At 40.9% G+C, this 24,291-nt stretch overlaps 1 protein-coding gene across 1 annotated transcript in view; it reads right to left on the minus strand.

Annotated features, from left to right (window-relative positions):
• KYNU (kynureninase) overlaps window positions 1-24,291 on the minus strand; it is a 167,349-nt gene that overhangs the window by 89,987 nt on the left and 53,071 nt on the right. The window contains exon 4 of the mRNA XM_050751744.1: window positions 22,938-23,020. Within this exon, the coding sequence (XP_050607701.1) occupies window positions 22,938-23,020 (83 nt within the window). The remainder of the gene's footprint in view (window positions 1-22,937; window positions 23,021-24,291) is intronic.

Raw genomic sequence — 24,291 nt, forward strand, 5'->3', positions numbered from 1 at the left:
GATTATTTAGGGTATCTGGCGGAAGAAATTTCTAAGCAGCAAAGCATTCAAGATGTGACTTTGGTACTGTTAGAGGTATTCCATTTTAAAAGAGAAAGAGAGCATAAAAGTGTGGAAAATTTGCAGCCTGACAACACGATAGAAAACAAAATCCAAATTTCTGTGGAGAAATCCAAGGTAGCTGCAGAAATTTGCATAAGTAATAAGGAGCAGAATGTTAATCCCCAAGACAATGGGGAAAATGTCTCCAGGGCATGTCAGAGGTCTTCACAGCAGCCCCTCCCATCACAAACCCAGAGGGTTAGGAGGAAAAAGTGGTTTCATGGGTGGGACCCAGAGCCTGCCTGCTGTGTGCAGCCTAGGGACTTGGTGCCCTGATTCCCAGCCACTCCAGCCATGGCTGAAAGGGGCCAAGGTACAGCTCAGTCCGTGGCTTCGAAGGGTGCAAGTCTCAAGCCTTGACAGCTTCCATGTGGCGTTGAGCTTGTGAGTGCACAGAGGTCAATGTTTGAGAACCTCCACCTAGATTTCAGAAGACGTATGGAAATGCCAGGCAGATGTTTGCTGTAGAGGTGGGGTCCTCATGGAGGACCTCTGCTAGGGCAGTGCAGAAGGGACACAGAGTCCCTATTGGGACACCACCTAGTGGAGCTGTGAGAAAAGGGCCACTGTCCTCCAGACTCCAGAGTGGTAGATCCACTGACAGCTTGCACCATGCGCCCAGAAAAGCCGCAGACACTCAACACCAGCCCATGAAGGCAGCTGGGAGTGAGGCTGTACCCTGCAAAGCCACAGGGGTGGAGCTGCCCAAGACCACATGGGAACCCACCTCTTGCACAGCATGACCCAGATGCGAGTCATGGAATCAAAGATCATTTCAGAGTTTTAAGATTTGACTGCCCCACAGGATTTTGGACTTGCATGGGACCTGTAGCCCCTTTGTTTTGGCCAATTTCTCCCATTTTGAACAGCTGTATTTACCCAAGGCCTGTATTTCCATTGTATTTAGGAAGTAATTAACTTGCCATTTATCTTACAGGCTCATAGGCAGAAGGGACCTTCCTTGTCTCAGATGAGACTTTGGACTGTGGACTTTTGAGTTAATGCTGAAATGAGTTAAGACTTTGGAGGACTGTTGGAAAGGCATGATTGGTTTTGAAACGTGAGGACATGAGATTTGGGAGGGGCCAAGGGTGGAATGATATGGTTTGGCTGTGTCCCCACCCAAATCTCACCTTGAATTCCCACATGTTGTGGGAGGGACCTGGTGGGAAGTAATTGAATCACGAGGGCAGGTCTTTCATGTGCTGTCCTCCTGATAGTGAATAAGTCTCATGAGATCTGATGGTTTAAAAAAGGGGAGTTTCCCTACACAAGCTCTCTCTTTGCCTGTTGCCATCCACATAAGATGTGACTCTCTCCTTCTCACCTTCTGCCACTATTGTGAGGCTTCCCCAGCTATGTGCAACTGTGAGTTCTCCATTAAACCTCTATCCTTTGTAAATTGCCCAGTCTTGGGTATGTCTTTATCAGCAGCTGAAAACAGACTAATGCAAGCCTTATTGCTGATACGGAGAAAGTTTGAGTGATCTAGTCAGGTAATCAAACCAGCCCCAACATTCCATTAAGCCAAAGCCTAAACCACAGCAAGGCCCCAATTCTTTTCAATTCTCATAGGAGCCAGGCAGTGACCGGGGTGCAGCAGTGCCACTGCCTGCATAGGGTCCAGGTGCACTTCTGTATCATCGAATGCAGATCCTTTTATTGATGATTTCTTCAGTCGACACAATTATTAGATCTTAAAAATTTGTTCATTTCAATTGAGAAAATAGAGGCAACTACTCTTTGTAAATAAAGATGCATCCAGGCCTGACTTGGAGGACCCAAGGATACAAGAAACCTTGAAGAGCAGTCTCTCAACAGGGCATCATGACAGCAGCAAACTGAACCGTGCTCTTTTTCAGCCTATAGCTATCCTGCCTTTCATGATGCCCATGGTATTTCTGTAGATGATGCCAGCAAAAGGGAGAAAGTCCATGGTTTTACCCCAGGTTTCTTATATGCTTACGTATAATTATAGCACATAGCATTATCAGCAGAAATGCAAACTGTAATCATTGTCCAAGAGTATATTACTAGGGGGAGGAGTAATTGCTTCTTCAATCTTCTTTGGAATAATCCCTCATTTTGGCCCAAATGAAGTATTCCCAGGATAATCTTTGGATTAAAAAACCTGACCTATCATCTTTCTCAACCAAGTCAATGGAATTAATGTTTTTGCCTCCCGAAGTTTTGGGCCCATTCAAGGGATGAAGGTAATGGGCAAGGAAGGTAATGTCATGGACCATCTCAGAAGAGCTGGGAGAAAGGCTGTTAAAGAAACAGCAATATTCAGCAAAGTGCTGTTTGGGACATTAACTTTTATTCCAATGCCTTCAACTACTTTTTAAAAAGACACAGTATAGTAAGCTTGAAGAGGAAATCCAATCTGCAATAGAAAAAATAGAACTCTTCTATAACACAGGTGTGTAGTGGCGAGTTTTAAGTGAATTTGTCTGGTTCCTACTTGAAAATCTTCCTCTCTCAAGATTTCAGTTTAGAGAACTCTGCTGAAGTTTCCCTGGGAACCTCGGAGGTGTCTGTGTTAACAAGATGACTTAAGATTACACATACTGAGGTCATTTACAGGTTGGTTGTGTCAGGGGTCTGTAAGGGTGGCTGGAAAAAGAGCAACAAAAGGATACACTGACGTTACTCACAGGAGTTGCTTGGGAAAGGGTGAGGTGAGAATCAGCCCACAAAAGGGTACCATGAAATTACTAATAAACTTGTCTCAAGTTGGCTATTTGAAATGCAAAAAGTGCAAGGTGAAACACAAGTGCTGATGGAGAATCTGCAGCAAGTTACCCAGAAAATCAAGCTAAGATAATTGATGCAGGCTTCACTAAACAATAGATTTTCAGTGTAGATGAATGAGTCTTCTATTGGAAGAAGATGCTATCTAGGATTTTATGGCTAGAAAGGAAGTCTGGGCTACAAACCTTCAAGGGACAGGCAGAATCTTATTCGGGGTTAATGTAGCTAATTACTTTAGGCCAATATTTATTTACCATTCAAAAAATCCTAGGGCTGTTAAGAATTATGCTAAATCTACTCTTCCTGTGCTTTATAAGTGAAACGACAAAGCCTGGATGACAGCCCACCTTTTTACAGCATGGTTTGCTGAATATGTTAAGCCCACTGTTGAGAGTTACTGCTCAGAAAAAAAGATCTTTTCAAAACATTTACTGCTTATTGACAATGCACCTAGTCACCCAAGAGCTCTGATGGAGATGCACAAAGGATATTAAAGTTTTCAAGTTTGCTAACACAACATCCATTCTGCAGTCCATGGATCATGGAGTAATTTTGACTTTCAAGTAGTCTTCTTTAAGAATAAAATTTGGCAGCTGGGCAGGGTAATCCCAGCACTTTGGGAGGCCTAGGCAGGTGGACTGGTTGAGCTCAGGAGTTTGAGATCAGCCTGAGCAAAATGGTGAAACCCCATTTTTACCAATGATACAAAAATTAGCCAGGCATGGTCACACGTGCTTGTGGTCCCAGGTACTAGGGGGAAGCTGAGGCGGGAGAATTGCTGGAGCCCGGGAAATCAAGGCTGCAGTGAGCTGTGACTGCACCACTGTATTCCAGCCTGTGTGACAGAACAAGACTCTGTCTCAAAAATAAAAAATAAAAGTAAAAAACAAATAAAAAAATTAAAATAAAAAATTTGGAAAACAGGCCAGGTGCGGGGTGGCTTCTGCCTGTAATCCTAGCACTTTGGGAGGCCAAAGTGAACGAATCACCGGAGGTCAGGAGTTCAAGACCAGCCTGATTAACGTGATGAAACCCCATCTCTACTAAAATTATAAAAAGTAGGCAGGGATGGTGGCGCCTGCCTGTGCTCCCAGCTACTTGGGAGTTTGAGAACAGGAGAATCGCTTGAACCTGGGAGGCAGAGGTTGCAGTGAGCTGAGATTGTGCCACTGCACTCCAGCCTGAGTGACAGAGAGAGACTCCTTCTCAAAAAAAAAAAAAAAATTTGTGAGGATATTGTTGCCACAGATAGTGATCCCTCTGATGGATCTGTGCAAAGTCAGTTGAAAACTTCCTGGAAAGGATCCACCATTCTAGATGCCACTAAGAACATTCATGATTAGTGGGAGGAGGTCAAACTATCAACATGAACAGGAATTTGGGAGAGGTTTATTCCAACCCTCATGGATGACTTTGATGGGCTCAAGGCTTCAGGTGAAGGAAATAATTGCAGATGTAGTGGAATAGTAAGAGAATTCGAACTAGAAGTGGAGCCTGAAGATGTGACTGAATTGTTGCAATCTCATAATAAAACTTCAGCAGATGAGGGGTTGCCTTTTATGAAAGAGCAAGGAAAAATGGTTAAGATTTTGAAGATGGTGAAGATGCTGTGAACATCGTTTAAATGACAACAAAAGAATAAAATGTTTCATTAACTTAATTGATAAAGCAAGCAATGGCAGGATTTTAGAGGATTGCTTCAAATTTTGAAAGAAGTTCTACTGTGAGGAACATACTGTCAAATAGCATCACAAGCTACAGAGACTTCTTTCATGAAAGGAATACTCAATTGACATAGCAAACATGATTGCTATCTTATTTTAAGAAGTTGCCACAGCCACTCCAACCTTCAGGTAACACCATCCCAACCAGTCAGCAGCCATCAACATAGAGGCAAGACACACCCCCATCAGCAAAAAGATTACAGCTCACTGAAGGTTTAGATGATTGTTAGCATTTTTTAGCAATAAAGTATTTTTTATATTAAGGTATCCACGTTGCTTTTTAGATGTAACGCTATTGCATACTTAATCGACTACTGTATGAACATAACTTTCATATGTACTGGTTAACAAAAATTTGTGTGACTCACTTGATTGCAATATTTGCTTTACTGCAGCAGCCTGGAACCAAGCCACAATATCTTTGAGGAATGTCTGTATTTTCAAAAGATTATTTACCTAATTGGCCTATCTTTTTTGGTTCAAATTAGATTTCTGAAACCAATATTGTTCTAAGATGTTTCAATATCATCATTTCATTAACAATATATATATTTTTTAAAGTTAACCAAAGTTTATTCAAGTTGTTTTTCTTCATTCCTTTACTTTTTCCTAATTATTTTGAATTAATGTGGAAACATCAAGAGCTCCAGTTATATGGGGGCAAAATTTTTAAAATGCTTCCAGAGAGCTTAGCAGGTTTTGAAAGGATCTTTATTTTATAAGATCATCTATGACTCACTGCAATAAATGTCAAGATTTAAATCACTTCTGAGATGAGTGTGAGCCAGTGCTCTAATCCAAAGAGTGTTTCTCTGCTTGTTTATTCCTTGTTTATTTATTTATTGAACATCATATTTTTGCTTTACCAGAAGATAAAACTTAGTTAAATGCAAGCAACTGCATTCTGGTCTCAAAGCCTGGCAAGCTAATGTTTATGGATCCCTTAAGTATTTCAACACTTCTAATTATGACTTGTATTATTTCAGCCTGCATAGCAACTCAATGAGGTACCTACTCTAATTTTCTTCATTTCATAATGAGGAAACCCATGTGCAAAGAGATGAACTAACTGACCAAAAGTCTTGTAGAAGAAAAATAAAATAAGAATGTTCTTTTGGGCTTAAAGCATTGTTTACAGAAAATACTGTGTGTATTTGATTTGATACCTAGGCTCATAACTTCCCTCTGTGTCTTTTTAATCCTAACATAATTTCAAATCTCTTGCAAAGTGGGGATGACAAGGCCCCAAGCTGTTTTCCATTGGATAAGAGGGTTCATTATGGGTCTCATAACTGCCATACCGTATTCTGTATATTTTACTAAGCAGATGCAAATGTTATTGTGGATTTGGCTGTAAGGTTTGTAATTAGGCTAAGTCCAAGAACTTTACATTCCATTTTTCAAGTAACAAATTTCAGCAGCCTTTAGAGGTGGCTGGTACATGTCCGAGGGTCTGTAACTATCGGGGGATAGATTCCAGGGATTATTGCTTCTCTGAGGGTCAGCCACAGATTTCATAAAGCAAATTTATGTTCACATTACACCATTTTTATAATCTCAAATGCATGTAGCTAACCCTTTGTGATTTTTATATATGCAGGGAGAAGTAAGCTTAATAATAATATTAATATTCTTCAGCAATTTTATTTCTACCATCTTGATAATAGGACATTAATTACAAGGGAAAGTTATTCCATGTTTTGAAGAATTGTTGGCTTTCTATAAAATGTTTCATTAATAGCGTTTCTTCTCATCTGAAATTGAATTTTTTCTACATCTATGAATAAATATGGTTATTTCTTTCTCTTCTCTATCCACACTATCAATTTGTACACATAATAATTTTTATTATCCTCCTTTTACTTCTTTTAAAAATTTTTTATGGTAAACTAAAGGCTGTGGTTTTAAGAACCTGGAAGATTCAGTCATGACCCAAAATATACAACTTGTCTGTTTGCTCATGGCACATTTAGATAACTTAGTGTTACAGTAGGTAATCAGGCAGACATGAGCAGGGCAGGCGTCTCCCTCACATCACCAGGAATGTCAGGTGATGGCCAGGCAGTTGTTACCTGTCTCTCTAAAATAATAATCGGTTGCATCCAGCGCCGGGGAAAGACAGTCTCCCAAAATATAGCAACTTCCCAATATCTCAAGATTTGGGTGAGTGGGCTCAAACATGTACATTAAGAGGCAAAATGGCCAAGAATTTTTTTTTTTAACAATGTAACATTTTATTGGCTTCAGATAATTATCTTGAGATCCTAATCCTACCAAAACATTCTGCTTTTCTTAATTTGATCCTACCTTTTTTTGTTTGTTCGTTTTAATAAAGGATGAAACAATATCCTGAGAAACTTTCTTTTATTTATTTATCTTTATTATACTTTAAGTTCTAGGGTACACGTGCACAACGTGCAAGTTTGTTACATATGTATACATGTGCCATATTGGTGTGCTGTACCCATTAACTCGTCATTTACATTAGCTATTTCTCCTAATGCTATCCCTCCCCACCACCACCCCATGACAGGCCCCAGTGTGTGATGTTCCCGACCCTGTGTCCAAGTGTTCTCACTGTTCAATTCCCACCTATGAGTGAGAACATGCAGTGTTAGGCTTTCTGTCCTTGCGACAGTTTGCTGAGAATGATGGTTTCCAGCTTCATCCATGTCCCTACAAAGGATATGAAGTCATCCTTTTTTATGGCTGCATAGTATTCCATGGTGTATATGTGCCACATTTTCTTAATCTGGTCTGTCACTGATGGACATTTGGGTTGATTCCAAGTCTTTGCTATTGTGAATAGTGCTGCAATAAACATACGTGTGCATGTGTTTTTATAGCTGCATGATTTATAATCCTTTGGGTATATACCCAGTAATGGGATGGCTGGGTCAAATGGTATTTCTAGTTCTAGATCCTTGAGGAATTGCCACACTGTCTTCCACAATGGTTGAACTAGTTCACAGTCCCACCAACAGTGTAAAAGTGTTCCTATTTCTCCACATCCTCTCCAGCACCTGTTGTTTCCTGACTTTTTAATGATCGCCATTCTAACTGGTGTGAGATGGTATCTCATTGTGGTTTTGATTTCCATTTCTCTGATGCAAAATGGCCAAGTTGTAATGTCTCTTATGTAACCTTCTAGGGACATTCAGCTGGTAAGGGAAGAATTCCTCAAGGAAGCATGCACACATCTCCAGTAAACACAATGCACATGTAGCCCCTCCCAAGTGCTAGCAGGCCAATGTGCATGAGGACAGCCCACCCCAAGGGAAGAATCAGGAGAGAAGGGATACAAGCCCCCAGAAGCATGACAAAATATAAAACCCAAAGTCAAAGGTCAAACCATGCCCTTGATCTCTCAAGTTGCCCACTTGGCCCTTTCAAGTATACTTTACTTCTTTTCATTCCTGCTCTAAAACTTTTTAATAAACTTTCACTCCTGCTCTAAAACCTGCCTCGGTCTCTCCTGCATTATACCCCTCAGTTGAATTATTTCTTCTAAAGAGGCAAAAATTGAGGTTGCTACAGACCCATATGGATTCGCTGCTGGTAACACTAGCAAGTAGAAAAAATAAATTTGGCCTTTGCTACTCTTTACAGCAGTTACTACACTATTATTTTAATTATTTCATCATTTAAACCATACTTACTTCCAAAGAGGTTTGAGATAAATTGTAATACAAAACTATTTGAGGAAGAATGATAGAAAGTAGCAACACAATAAATGCAGATGAGAAACAAATTAGAATTTATTAAATATTTTTGTTACTTTAAACTTGATCAAATTTTTCTCAGAACTTCTTAGTAACCAAGGCAAAATGGGAAGTTGCATGGGGTTTGCAAACAAAATGAACACACACACACAAACACATTCTGAAAGAGTCTGTTTGAGTGAAGTTATACATTTTTCTTTTTTTTTTTTTCTTTTCTTTCTTTCTCTTTTTTTTTTTCCTGTCACCCAGGCTGGAGTGCAGCAGCATGATCATGGCTCACTGTAGCCTTAAACTCCCAGGTTCCAGCTACCCTCCCACCTCAGTCTTTCGAATAGGTGGAACTATAGGCATGCACCACCACACCCGGCTAATTTTTGTGTGTTTGTATTTCTTGCAGAGGTGGAGTTTCACCATGTTGCCCAGGCTGGTCTTAAACTCCTGGGCTCAAGCAATCCTCCCACCTTACCTTCCCAAAGTGTTGGGATTACAGGCATGAGTCACTGTGCTTCATTGATTCATTTTTCAATTTGACTTAAGTAAGGACCATTTCTCTGACTAATATGTATATAATTTTGGAAGTTAAAACATTTTAGAAATAATACTATGACCTGAGAGACCAAAACAGATGCCCTTTTATCAATAAAGATGGATCCATCGGTTTAGGAAACTAAGTTACCTACAGGTCAGGTCACGGATTCAGGGCCCATCCAGCACAACAAATCTCTCAAATTCCTGTGGCTCTAAACTTCCTAACCATGGGAGCTATCACACCCTTCCTAACTCTGATTTACAACCCAGACCACTGAAAAGACTTCAAATAAAATGTGACAACGCATTTGTCAGATAAGGTTTGACACTTCGGGAAAGTTATAAATATTTTGTTTATGAAGTTTCAGGTCTACAAAACTCACTTTGCCCATTTTAAGAAATCATTGTTATCCTCTATATCCTACGTTATATTTTGGGACCAAACACATCTAATTTAACTAATGCAGCATTCAAAGACAAAAATGCAGAAAACTAAATGAATTTTGTCCCATAGGTGTGGCATAACAAGAAATATTTGCTTTTTGTTCCCAGTTCAGGGCACATGGCTCCTAAAACCCTTGGATAGTCCAAGTGGTAAAAGTATTTTTTGTTATTCATAACAAGCCCCCTTAGATCCCAGGAGAGTTGATGCTAATGAAGTGACTTAGGTTGGGGCCCTGAGAGACATCTCATGATGGGGGCTGCTCATCAAAAAGACCAAGTGATCAGAGGGAGGACAGGTGAAATTTTAGCTCTACCCACTGACCTCCCAGAGGGAGAGGAGGGCTGGGACTGAGCTTTATAAAAACAGTAAGACTCAGAGAGGTTCTGGGCTGATGAACACATCTAAGTACCGAAAGAGTGGCAGGTTCAGAGAAGGCAGGGAAGCTCCCCTATTTCCATGCCCTGTGCATCTCTTACATTGACTGTTTCTGAGTTGTATCTTTATAATAAACTGGCAAACATAAAGTAAAGTGAAAGAAAGTTCTGAAAGTGCTCTAGCAAATTGTGGAGCCTGCAAAGGGCACTGTGGAAATCCCTGAATTTATAGCTGGTACGTGCAAAGTAAGGGTGGTTTCTAGGATTTTCGACTGGCATCTGAAGTGGGGGCAGCCTTGTGGGCCAGAATATAAATTATATGAGTGTGTGGTTTTTCAAAGACAGGCATAAAAACCCTACAGCCATAGTTGACAAATTTTCTTTTAAAAATTTAAAATAAGTTTAGTCTCTTTAGTTTTCTAAACAAGTCTGAATATTTATAGTCTTTCTCTTATTTTTTTTTTTTTATTTTTCCTTAGTAACAATAATGAAAGGTGGCTGGTTTGAAATTTCAAGGATCTTTATGTGTCATACATGTATTTACTGGACAACAAGGCTCTTGGACATTTAATAAGTTGCAATAGAGCTGTAAACTTTTAAATAGTCAAAGGATATCTTTTTGCAAGGTTTATTGGCTTCATAAATAAATCTTACTGAATAATATCACTTTACCACCTCCCTGGCTTGTATATAAACATTCTAACTTCTCTTTAGAGGATGATAAATATCAAGAACAAAATAACAGGATTAGAATGCAGTTTATGTTCTGAAAGTAAACTGAATAAAGTGAAACACATATTCTCTGGTCAAATTAAATGCGAATTAGTTTTCCAGTTTTTTTTTTTTTTTTTGGTTACATATTAGAACACTTGAATGTCTAGAATTGGCTTCTAACAAATGAACACAAATGAAGGATTTATTACACAAATATTTTGCACACTTTTAAATGCAATCCGGGATTGCTCAGAGGAGAATTCCCTCCATCAGAATACGCACGGCTCTAGGTAAGTCTGACAGCCTGATCAAGTGCACTGTGTTTTGAGAATCTACTGGTGTGGGAGGAGATTCTGGGTTTTGGCCTTTACTGGATCTGGCTGTCAAAGATTCTGGCCCTGGGTTCCAGACCTAAGCATCCAGGGCTGCCCAGATTAGCCCTAGGGTTTCTTGGGAAAAGTCTTTGACTCAGTCCTACACTGAGCCTGACTCCACATGTGCTGCCCCCAATATATTACCTTCTGATTTCTGACTGTTCCTTTCTTCAATAATGGTCGTAAATTTCTGGTCTATGCAGATTTCTATTTATTTATTTTTAATTGTTGCTATATGCTTGTTAATTTTTTTAATCACTTCTCTGTATTTGTCATAGAATGGAGAATTTTCAGTTTGTACTCAATCTGTTATCTTTTTTTTTTTTTTTTTTTTTTTTTTGACACGGAGTCTCACTGTGTTGCCAGACTGGAGTGCAGTGGCACAATCTCAGATCACTGCAACCTCCACCTCTCGGGTTCAAGCGATTCTCCTGCCTCAGTCCCCTGAGTAGCTGGGATTACAGGCATGTGCCACCATGCCTGGCTAATTTTTGTATTTTTAGGAGAGACGGCATTTCACCATGTTGGTCAGGCTGGTCTCGAACTCCTGACCTCGTGATCTGCCCGCCTCAGCCTCCCAAAATGGTGGGATTACAGGCGTCAGCCACTGCTCCCAACCTCAATCTGTTATCTTAAACTAGAAGTTGATATTCTGATCCACAATATAGCCATACAAAAACAATAGAAATTTATGTAATGTAATGATTAATAATAATTGGTAGGAAATTGAGTTTGCTTTTGCTTACAACTCTTCTATTGAAGTTTGAGGGGGTTTGTTTTGTTTTGTTTGAGACAGGGTCTTACTCTGTCACCCAGGCTGGAGTACAGTGGTGCAATCATGGCTCATTGCAGCCTCCACCTCCTGACCTCCCATCAATCCTCCTGCCTCAGCCTCCCAAGTAGCTCAAACTACAGGTATGAGCCACCCACATGCCACTAATTTTTCTTTCTCCTTCTTATTTATTTTATTTTTTTGTAGCCACGGGATCTCACTATTTTGCCTCAGCTGGTCTTGAAGTCCTGGGCTCAAGTGATCCTCTCGCTTTGGCCTCTCAAAGTGTTGGAATTACAGGTGTGAGCCACTATGCCTGCCCCCCTATAAAGTTATTTTAAAAAAGATTTAATAGGTGAACATATTCATAAGGTCATAAACTAAAAACAGACTTCTTTTTTCTTTTTTTTAAAAAATTTTCCACACAACATGGATGTATAAAAACAGATTTTCATGAAAAGTTTCGTAATGTGGGTAAAATAAACATGAGTGATGTTGAAGCAAGTTTAGCCTAAAGCTATCTACTTACATATTTCAAGTCTGGCTTAAAGGTTTCTCTGTGCATAGTGAACTATCACCTAAATGGAGATGTAAGCAAACTGTAACCTGCTCCCGTGCTAATCACCACGTTTTGGCCAAAGAAGATAAACTGTTCAAACCCTGCTCAAATAAGGCAAATGCTGAGCTGTAAACAACCTGGCTGTTTCTGTACCTCACTTCCATTCTCTGTATGTCACTTTCCTTTTTCTGTTCATAAATCTTCTTCCACCACGTGGCTGTGCTGGAGTATCTCTGAGCCTATTATGGCTTGGGAGGCTGCCCGATTTGTGAATCGTTCTTTGCTCAATTATACTCTGATAAATTTAATTTGGTTAAGGATTTTCTTTTAACAGATTTAAACAAAATTATGGGAGGATATTGTTTTGGAGTGAGCTCATGCACTAGGCCCCCACAGACCAGATCAAACCAAAAAATAGTCACTTATGATAAATGTGACATAATAAAAAAGAAGACTTTAAGGAAACAGATATATCCTAGAACAGACTAGGTTTTGTTTTTCTCCTGTAACTCTAACCCGTAAAAAAAAATTACTGAAGTCCTTGTTCCTATCTTACAAAATCCACTGTTAAATGCTATTTTCCAGTGGGTTTTAAAACCAAATAAGGACATTTATGATGGTGATAGTTACATCAATGACTAAAGTTTTGGTCAATCTTTCAAAATTGAGAAGATGACCAAAAAGGGGATTGTTAAATTAACTTTAGCCTAAACTTGCCTCCTTACATATTTTAAGTACAGTCTAAAGCTATCTTTGTAAGTCATGAACTGTAACCTAAATGGAGGCATAAGCAGACTGTAAACTACTCTTGTGCTAATCACCACATTTTGGCCAATCAAAGGAGACCAACTGTTCAAACTATGTTAAAATAAGGCAAACGCTGGGCTGTAGCCAATCAGGCTGTTTCTGTACCTCACTTCTATTTTCTGCACACCACTTTACTTTCTCTGTCTACACATTTTCCAACCACATGCCTGTGCTGGAGTCCCTGTGAGACTACTCTGGCTTGAGAGGCTGCCTGACTCATGATTTTGTTCTTTGCTCAACTAAACTATTAAAGTTAGTTTGGCTCATGATTTTTTTTTTTTTTTAACAGTGTGTTCTGCACGTGATGGGGTTTATTGTAAGGTGATCCCATTTGCCCATCGTGCTGGGAAATGCCCTCATGTCAGACTCTTTAGGTTGCGCAGATAACAGAGTAGACTTGTCCAGCCTCCTGCATGGGGACTGCTAGCTAAATAATAGTGCAAGTGGATAAACACTTATTTAATGCTTTTTGTTTTCACTACAGTAAGATTCTCCCAGAGGCCTGAAAGCTTAAGGAGATGAGTAACTCCTCCCTTCTCAGACCCAGTACCAAAGCGCAAGGCCACTTACATTAGCAGCGAGCATCAGCAAAATAGCAGAAGCAGGAAGAGAGCTGGCCAGAAGACAGCTACCCTGGTCGGAAGACCAATACTCCTGAAGATCGAGAAAGAAGCCATCCAGGTACAACGTAGCAGTTATGTCAGACTAGGACATTTCCTGTTTGCAGGAGACTATAAAACCTTTGTCTCCCCCCTCACTTGGTGCTGATGCCATTTTAGGCCTCAGCCCACCTGCATCCAGGCGCTCATTAAAACAGCATGTTGCTCCACACCGCCTCGTGTTGTCTGTTGCTCTCTTGGGGTTCAAACCAATACAAAAATTTTACATTCTGGTCCCGAAATCTGGGAGGGGCTCAGGTCAGAATCCTCTGTGGACCTACCCCTCCACCTCAAAGAGCAGGCCACAGCAGCCAGACAAAGGAAACTCCTCATCCTCCAGTCACCCCTCTGCATGCACATCGGTCACGGATCTCACCTACCAGTAAGTTTCCTGGAAGCCCTGTTAACAGGGAAAAATCTGCATGGACTCTCTTGGTTTCTCCGGTCCAAAAATCCAACGTTGGTCCAAGAAGGTTCCAGTGTGTGCTAGGCAGTTGCTGATCATCTGGTCTTAGGGGGACGCCTGTAAGCCATTTGATCCCGTTCGGAGAACGAAAAAGGCAGCGGTGAAGATCGCTCCTTTTATCGTCTCCCTCCAGCCGTCCAGGACGGTCTCCTTTTTCTCTTTTCTCCTGTGCCTACCCTCTGTTATGGGAAACTCCTGGTCCTCCATTCCAAAACACAGCCCTCTAGGCTGCCTCATAAAAAAAAAAACTCGCAAACCTTAGGCCTCAGGCAAGCTATCCACCCTAAGCGCCTTGTCTTTTTTTACAATATAGCCTGGCGGCAGTACAAATTAAATAATGCATCTAAATGGCCCACAAATAAAACATTTGACTTTACAATTTTAACTAACTTAAGCAATTATTGCTGATGACTGGAGAAACAGGGAGAAAATCCTTATGTCCAGGCCTTTTTGCACTCAGATCACAACCTGACCTCTACAATTCTTGCTTACCTGTTCAAATCCTTCTCTTCCATTCTCGCCATCCAGATCGCCTTTCTCCTCCCAACCCTACCTTTTCTTCTTCATTCAATCCAGCAGACTGCTGTCCACCCCTCCCAGCCCCTACCTCTTTCTCTCAACCGCCTGCTATAACTCATTGTCTTCTCAGTCACCCATCTTCCCAGTCAGTTGTATTCACTTCTATTCCTACACGGTCCCCTTAGGACAATTCTAGCATTGCCTGTACTCATTCTCCTTCCTCACTGCCCTCTCCTGAAGCCTATAAACCCATCCTGCCACCTTACGCCCCTATCTATCCTCCACTGCTTATCAACTCAACCCTCTTCCCCCTTCATACCCTCAGCAGGAACCACTGCTGGCTTCTTCCTTCTCTCTTGCCCATACTTGCTCAGGCGCCATCTTTAGCCCATGCCCCACCTTCACTTCAGCGCCTGTGCTAGAGTGCCCCCTTCAGGAAGTAACAGGAACTGAAGGTATTATTAGAGTTCATGTTCCCTTCTCTCTCATTGACTTCTCTCAAATTAACAAAAGACTCAGTTCATTTCCAGAAGACCCCACCTCATATTAGGGAGTTTCAGTACCTTACCCAGTCTTATAAACGAACCTGGCATGACCTCTACATTACCCTCTCTTCCACCGTCACCCCAGAAGACCAAGGCAGTATCTGGACCCTAGCTCAGGGGCATGCTGATGCAATTCATCCCCAAACTCCTACCCAGCCTAGTGGCGCAGAGGCAGTTCCCAACCAGGACCCCCACTGGGATTATCGGCCTCTGGATGCCGCCATCAAGATCACATGATTGTGTGTCTCCTTGCAGGACTCGAAAAGAGTGCCCATAAAGTAGTAAACTATGAAAAATTTTCAGAAATCACCCAAGGTTCTGATGAAAACCCAGCCCTTTTTCTCTCTTGTTTAACTGAAGCCATAAGAAAATATACCAACCTAAACCCAGCTAGCCCAAAAGGAACCACTATCTTAAACCTTCGGTTCCTCTCCCAATCCACCCCTAATATTTGGCGCAAACTTCGGAAGCTTGATGACAGTCCTCAAACCCCACAAGGAGACCTTCTTAATTTAGCCTACAAAGTCTTTAACAATCAGGATGAGGAAAATAAAAGGCAAAAAAACCAGGCAGAGTTTCAAATGCTTACCTCCACCATCAGGGGTCCTGCAGGCCCACAGGGCTGCAGTTCCACATGGAAGCCTCCTAGCAATCCACCTCCACCTGGCGCCTGTTTCAAGTGCGGCAATGAAGTCAACTGGTCCAGACAATGCCCAAACCCAGGTAAGCCCACCAGGCCATGCCTTCTCTGTGGAGGACCCACTGGAGGTTGGACTGTGAGCAGACCCCACAAGGACCGCCCCCATCCCTTCCTAAGCTGGCTAAAACCTCCTACTCGGATCTCATCAGCCTTGCCACTGAAGACTTGATGGTGCCCTGAAATGGACACCCTGGCAACTACCATCTCTTCATCCCAACCAAGGGTAACCCTGATGGTGGTGGGTAGGCCAGTATGTTTTTTAATTAATACCAGGGCAACCTACGCTGCTTTACCTAATTTTTCAGGACCCACCAAGTTCTCACAAGTCTCTGTTGTAGAAATTAATAGAAAAGTCTCCAAACCCCAAGCCACGCCTCCACGTTTCTGCTCCCTGCCACCTTTTCCTTCACTCACTCTTTCTTACTCCTGTCCTCATGCCAAACTCTGCTCCTTTCAAAACTACACACTACTCTTCACTTCCGTGTTCCCCACAGTACCCAACACATCAACCCAGACCCCTCCAGGGCTTTTAACTTTATTCTACTCCTCCAACCTCCCACCTTAAAACATGCAACTTTTCCTTATCCCCCATCTGTAACCCCGCTGTTTAGGACACTTCCACACACTCAGTCAGAAAACACCACACCCCCATCCACATTGCCCTTAAAAAACCCACCCAGTTCCTATCACAGAAGCAGTATCCCATCCCCTAAGCAACTCTCATAGGCCTAAAGCCTATCATTTCTTGCCTCCTCGCCAGTCACCTACTCCACCCCACAAACTCCTTTTAAAACAGTTATACCTGTTAAAAAGCCAGATGAAACTTATCACTTAGTCCAGGACCTCAGACTCATTAACCAAGGTGTACTCCCAGTATGTCCAGTAGTTCCTAACCCATATACTTTACTTTCCGCAGTTCCCTCCAATACCACCCAATTTTCTATTCTAAACCTAAAAGTTGCTTTTTTTTTTTTTTTAAACAATTCCTTTACACCTTGATTCGCCAAACATGTTTGCTTTTACATGGGAAAACCCCAACTCCCATGTTTCACGTCAGCTCACCTGGTGCGTACTACCTCAAGGTTTCAGGGACAGCCCCCACTTTTTTGGACAGGCCCTTGCTAGTGACCTCTGTACCTTATCCCTAAAACCATCCACTCTACTTCAGTGTGTTAATAATCAGCTGTGTAGCCCCTCTCAAAAAGATTGCAACACCCACACTATCTCTCTCTTTTAAACTTCTTGACAAAACAGGGATATTAGATCTCCTCTAAGAAAGCACAAATATGCACCCCCTTAGTTATGTATCTAGGTCTAGCTCTTACCCCGTGAACCTAAGGGCTAACAGCCGACTGCATATACCTCCTCCAATCCCTCCTGCCTCCGCGAACTAAGCAAAAAAATCTCTTTTTGTAGAATTAGCGGGATATTTTAGGCTCTAGGTTCCCTCCTTCGCTCTACTTGCCAAACCATTATACCAAGCTGCTAAAGCCCCCTCCATGAGCATTTAAAATCTGCACAGCCTATTACCCAGCCTTTCCTTCTATTCCAGAAGGCTCTCACCTCAGCCCCCATCCTCACTCTCCCAGATCTCACCAAACCTTTCTCCCTCTATACCGACAAACAGCACAGAGTTACACTAGGTGTTCCAACCCAGGCTAAAGGACCCACCCTCCAGGTTATTGCCTACCTCTCTAAACAGCTTAAAGCCTCAGTTCTTGGATGGCTTGCTGCCTCCGAGCATTGGCAGCAGCTGCTGTCCTCACCCTTAGAAGCCTAAAACTATCTCTCCATGCCAACCTAACAGTTTATTCAACCCATAACATCAAAGACTTGCCAGCTCACCGCAGTGTACTACATCTCATCTCTGCCCCACGACTCCTCCAATTGTATGTTCTAGTCATAGAAATCCCCCAAATCACTATGCTAACCAGCTCCTCTCTAAACCCACCCATGCTTTTACCTGAAGCTACAACAGCTGAAGACCCTACGCACTTCTGTGTGAACACTGTTCAAACCTTTCTTCTACCTTTTCCAAAGCTAACAGACCAATCCCTTTTTTACTTGGTTTGTAGATGGCAGCTCCTTCCTACATCAAGGACGCCAGCATCCTGGCTATACTATAGTGTCCCCACCCCACCCCACATACTATTGAAGCCAATCCACTCCCCCTAGGCACTACCTCTCAAAAAGCTGAACTCATTGCCCATACTAAAGTTTTCACACTGACAGGCGGACAACAAATTAACATATATTCAAATTCTCCTTATACGTTCCATATAGTACAGTCACACTCGACTATCTGGAAAAAACTGGGTTTCCTAACAGCAAAAAACGCACCTGTCGTAAATGACTCATCAACAAACTCCTTCAAGCTGCCAGGCTCCTGCAGAAAGTTGCCATCATTCATTGCAGGGACCACCACACCCCACACAATCATATATCCGTTGGAAATGCGCTAACAGATTAGGTAGCAAAACAAATAGCCCTGCAACCCGTTCAAGGCCAGTTTCTGTCCCTGTCCTTGTTCTCTCCTCTTTACACCTCAGAAGAAAAGGAGGACTTCTGAGCCCAAAACCTTCAAAAGCAAGGACCATGGTATGTCAAGGAAAGGCGCTTCGTTCTTCCTCACTCTCAAAACCCTCCTCACCTCCAAAGCCTCCACAACTCTTTCCATGTCGGTTACAAAACTCTCTTGCAACTTCTCCATCCTGTTCTCACTTGTCCCCACCTTTTCAGCCATTTCTGAGAAATTACCCAGTCCTGCTCTATCTGCCGCTCAGTGTCACCCCAAGGCTCCCTCCAGTCGCCACCTTTTCCTACTCATCAAGCCCGGAGCCAGGTACCAAGGCAAGATTGGCAAGTAAACCTCACTCACAGGCCGTCCAATAAATGGCTCTGCTATCTTCTAGTCTTTGTCTATACTTTCTCTGGGTAAGTAAAAACGTTCCCAACAACTTCAGAAGGTGCAAATGTTGTCACACAAACTCTCATCATGCATATAATTCCCCATTTCGGACTCCCAACATCCATCCAGCTGAATAACAGGCCCGCCTTCATCAACCAAATTACCCAAGGTATCTCTACATCCTTAAATATGAAGTAGGTTCTCCACACACCCTACAGGTCTCAATCTTCAGGCAAAGTTGAAAAAATTAACTCTGTCCTTAAAGCCCAACTCACCAAGCTGGCTGTTAAAACCCACCAGCCATGGACAAAAAAATCTCCCTTTTGCCCTCATGAGACTCTGCACAACACCAAAAGCACCCTCTTTTTATAGTCCCTTTAAAATCGTGTATGGCGGAACTTTTATCTTAAGGCCTCCACCCTTACCAAACTCTAAGCCACTCAGAAATTACCTCTCCTCCTTAATCCAGACACAGTCTTTCATGCAAGAAGCAACAAATGAGGCCATGCCTCTCCCTGTTGACACCTCCTTGTCCTCTCAACATAACTGTCTTGCAGGCACAGACGCGTTTCCAGACAATCCAGATGATGCTCCTACTACAAGGACACAGTGGATACCAACCCGTCTCTCAACAATACCCCAAAAATTAAGGTTTTCTTTTTCCAAGGTGCCCACGCCACCCCCTATATCACGCCTGAAGTAGTTATTGAGAAAGTCGCCCCTTTTCCCTTTGATCTATAACCAAATAGACAGGAATGTAAGATTCTCCCTGGGGCCTGAAAGCTTAAGGAGATGAATAACTCCTCCCTTCTCAGGCCCAGTACCCAGGCGCAAGGCTACTTACGTCAGTAGCATGTGCCTGCAAGATAGCAGAAATAGGAAAAGAGCCGCAGAAAGACAGCTACCCTGGACAGAAGACACATGCCCCTTAAGACTGAGAAAGAGGCCATCCAGGTACACTGTAGCAGTTATGTCTGACTAGAACACTTCCTATTTATAGGAGACTATAAAACTTTTGTCCTGTCCTCACTTGGTGCTGACACCATTTTAGGCCTCAGCCTTCCTGCACCCAGGCACTCATTAAAACAGCATGTTTCTCCACACTGCCTCGTGTTGTCTGTTGGCGTGCTCTGGGGGTTCAAACTGACACAGAAACCTTACAACTATGATTAATTGAGTTGGTTACCCCAAATTCATATGTTAAAGCCCTAACCTCCAATGTGAGTATATATGGGCATAGGCCTATAAATTAGTAATTAAGGTTAAGTGCAGTCATAAGGGTGAGGCCTTGACATGGTAGAACTGGTATCTTTAGGTGTCCTTATGAGACGTGTGAGAGAGACCAGAGAACTCTCCTCCAGTACACAAAAGAAAGGCCATGTGAGGACATAGTGAGACGGCAGCCAAGAAGGGAAGTCAAGAGGAGAACCCTCACCAGAAACCAACCCTGACAGCACTTTGCACCTTGATCATGAATTTCCAGCCTCCAGTACTGGGAAAAAATAAATTTATATTGTTTAAGCCACCCAGTCTGTGGTGTTTGCTATGGCAGTCTGGAGACCCTTTCTTCTCCCTTTTCTGCAAACGAATCCTCCAGTTATCTCCCAAAATGGGGTGTGGGAGTATTCACCTGGCAGCATCAAGTGGGCAAGGGGATCTGATATTCTAATTATATTTTAAACAGAATTTCAACAAATCTTTTTTAAAAATTCGCATTTTCATCACTATTTCTGGAGGTGTGAGGAATAAACTCTGACCTTTTTCCTGTCTTGCCCAAATTCCTAAGAGGCCTGGGGAGTAACACCCTACAAACCATAAAATCTCACCAGATGGGTTTTATTTAATCCTATATAACACAGCTTACTTTCCAACCTTACTCTGACATAACATCAAATGACAGATAAAGAAGAAAATCAAAATATTTTACCCCAAAATATGTCTCTTTGACATATTTTGAGTGGCCCTACAAAGCCTTCCGTTGTGAAGGAAAATTCGCATCTGTCAAGAATATGATGAATATCACTAAATCTTATCCTTTTCAGTCTCTTCCAATCCTGAAGAGATGAACTGAGAGACTAGAACCCTTTACAGGTATGAATAGGAAACAATTGCCATCTATTGCCTCTAAGGGCAGCCACCTATGAGACTTTATCTACATAATAAGAACCTCGGTTTCCATCACCCTTTATCTTCCTCCAGACACTCCTTTCTATTGATTCCAGGTTTTTAGATAATAACTCTTTCAACCAATTGCCAATGAGAAAATCTTTGACTCCACCTATAACCCTATGACCTATAAACTCCTACACTACCTACCCGTGCTCCTGTCCCGTCCTCACCCCCAAACCTATGGATACCTCACATGTGTAGATTAATGTCTTTTGTCAACCCAACCACCTTGGGCACATGTTCTTGGGACCTCTTGAAACTGTGCCTTGGGTCATGACCACTCGTATTTGCCTCAGAATATTTTACAGAATAATTTACTCTTCAAATATTTTACAGAATTTGACTCTTTTCATGGTCAGGTGATTAGCAAGGTAAAGATGGCTTTTTTATTTTTTTTGCCATTGGGAGATTAGGATTTGGTTTACTTTTTTTTTTTTTTTTTGATACCGGCAATTACCACTTGTCTGTCTGCCAGCCAACTCCACAGATATTATTATCATCTCCTTTGTCATTCTATTTTGTCCTTTGGGGTTTAGACTTTGTAATTTTTTTTTTCTACTCTATTCAGAATTCTTTAGTGAGATTTTAGAAAAAAGAGTAGTTACATGCATGTGTTCAGTCCTAAATCCATTGGAAAATTATGCCTCTTTGGTAGTGTGATTAATTTTTTATTTCTTTGTATTTTACTTATGTAGTACATTAATTTTGGATTCCTTTGCATTTTCCTTTACTGGCAGTCCATGAGGATAAGGAAGGTGAGTGTTCTTATTCGTTTTTTTTTTATTTTTATTTTTATTTCTTTCTTTTCTTTTTTCTTTTTTTTGATACAGGGTGTTACCCTGTCATCCAGGCTGAAGAACAGTGGCATGATTTGGTCTCACTGCAGCCTCAACCTCCCAGGCTCAAGCTAACCTCCCACCTCAGCCTCTCAAGTGTCTGGGACTACAGGTGTGTGCCACCATGCTTGGCTAATTTTTACTTTTTTTTTTTTTTTTTGTAGAGATGGGATCTCATCATGTTGGCCAGGCTGGTCTAGAACTCCTGAACTCAAGCAATCCACTCACCTCAAACTGTCAAAGTGCTGGGATTATAGGTGTGTGTCACCATGCCCAGCCCTTATTCACTTTTATGTCCTCAGAGCTCCCACAGTCATGACATATAGCAAAGAATCAATAGTTACTTTTTAAAAAAAACAAGATGCTCTCCAGATTTTAATGATTTGCCAGTTGCTGTAGTTTTTTCTATGCATAAGTCCAGCTTTCCCCACTCCATTTCCCTTCCAGTCACGTTGATTTTCTCTCTAATTACTGGTCAAGATTCAAATGCAATGAAGCAATAAAGACATCTGTATGTTTGCTTATGAGAGAATAAGCTTTCAAAAAGGATTTGAAAATTTGAGTTTTCCCTAAGTCCTTAAAATAGTTCCAAATAGCACCACTCCAATTACCAAAACATCATTAATTTTTTTGAGTACCTTAAATTTTAAACAATGCTGAATATTTAAGCCAATTAAATAACTTTTTTCAAAATGTTAACACATTTACCATATAAAACTATCTTAAATACCACCGATAGTATATATAACTCTCTTTAAGATAGCACATTTCAGACTAAAAACAGCGTCAGCTATGTCATTTTCAGTAACATGAAGCTAAAATTTAAATAGATCACCAAAGATTTAATTGAAATGAGCAAAAACATGATTGGTGTCAAATGTTCATTTAGCATGTCAAAATGTTCATTATAGCAAATAATTAAATTATAGAAAATTCATTTCAGTTGATTTTTATGAAATGTATTCAATTGTAAATTAATACAATGCGTATGTTTTTCATAGGTGTGATAAATATTACATTTAAAGTATGACAGAAAAAATAATAACATATATTTTATTTTTATATAAATAACCTTGTTACGCTCACCATAGCAATCTTTGAGTTAACAAATTTAAAAGTGTACCTCCTTTTTACCATTATGGATTAAAATAGAAAATCACGATGCTCTTCAATAATATTTTGATTTTATGACCTGTGTTTATAACTAAATGATAATATCTTTACAATTCATTTGGAAAAACTTCAATGTTTTGTACTTACCTACAATGTCCTTCATAAGGCCTACAATACTCTCATCTCCTGTAATCCAAGGACGCTTCCCCACTTCATGACCATAGGCTGCTCTGAAATTGAAAAGGGACGTAAACATTTCTTAGCTTTTGTGTGCATGTGTGTGATTATTTCAAATATCAGCTTTAGCAAATAAACATTTCTATGTGGACCTTTCTATGTGTTAGTAATTATATAAAATCAAGCTTTTTTAAAACAAAAAATATAATACTTGGGATTAATGTCTTTTAACTTCTCTTTTAAAATTTATTTTCTTTTTATTAGGAAGAGGGGGGATTGTTCATATGTTATTTTAATATTTTGCTATATTCTAGAGTCTAATTTTTTTGGTCTCAGTTATTTTGCAATTTTTAAGATTATTTGAACACACTTTTATACCTGTAGAATGTAGTATCTATACTAAAACTTACATACTGTTTTGTAAGGCTAGAGACTAAAATAATTATAAATTGACATTTAAAATATACCTATAATCTGTAAATTTAATAGAAGTATATAAAATATGATTATACTCATGATACCATTTTATAGTAAATAACAAAATTTATGAATAATCAAAGCCAACACTGCTTGGTTTGACATATTTGCTAGCAATTTCATCTGTCACATTCCAGCTCAATTTTATTATTCTAGTAAGTATCCCAGGAGGCATAGTAGAAAAATGCAAAACACATAGAGTACTTCAACTTTCAAGAAATTTCCATGAAATGAAGAAGGCAAGTACACTTGAAAAACATAGAAGAAATTAAAACAGAGGATTAAGGTGGAGTGCCTCTGAGTGCTGTTACATTGTCGTATCTTATGATACTCTGAAGGTGGTAGTTCTGTAAGCAGACAGAGAGGTCTCCAGGGATCATAACATTTAATATACTTGAGCCATCAGCCTGTTTTACAGCCTCCTGCCCTGTCACCTGTCTGTTTCCGAAGCCTGGTTTGTAATGCTGTCACCTTGTTGGTTGGAGCCAGCTTCTGCCAGACCGCAGCAACTCATGGATGATCCTGAGTGAACTGTCCTCATTACCATGCTAAAGTCTCCACCCTGGGGAGAAGCTATAGCTTCATTACCATACATGCAATCTACGCACTGGCATGATTACTCACTGAATCTCCACAACTGCGATCCTTCCTCTACATGTGATGATGCATCTTCTCCCCTATCACCCCATAAAACTCCCCTGTCACTTTTCCTCTGGGAGACACTGCTCTTGTGAAAACTCCCAGTGTCCTCCTTACTTATACCAAGTAATCAAACTTCTATTGATCAAAACTTGTTCCCTCTGTTTTTTTTTTTTTTTTACTACAGAGAAATGTTTATTTTAAATCA

The sequence above is a fragment of the Macaca thibetana genome, chromosome 12 (genome assembly GCF_024542745.1).
Source record: "Macaca thibetana thibetana isolate TM-01 chromosome 12, ASM2454274v1, whole genome shotgun sequence".
Lineage (NCBI taxonomy): Eukaryota > Metazoa > Chordata > Mammalia > Primates > Cercopithecidae > Macaca > Macaca thibetana.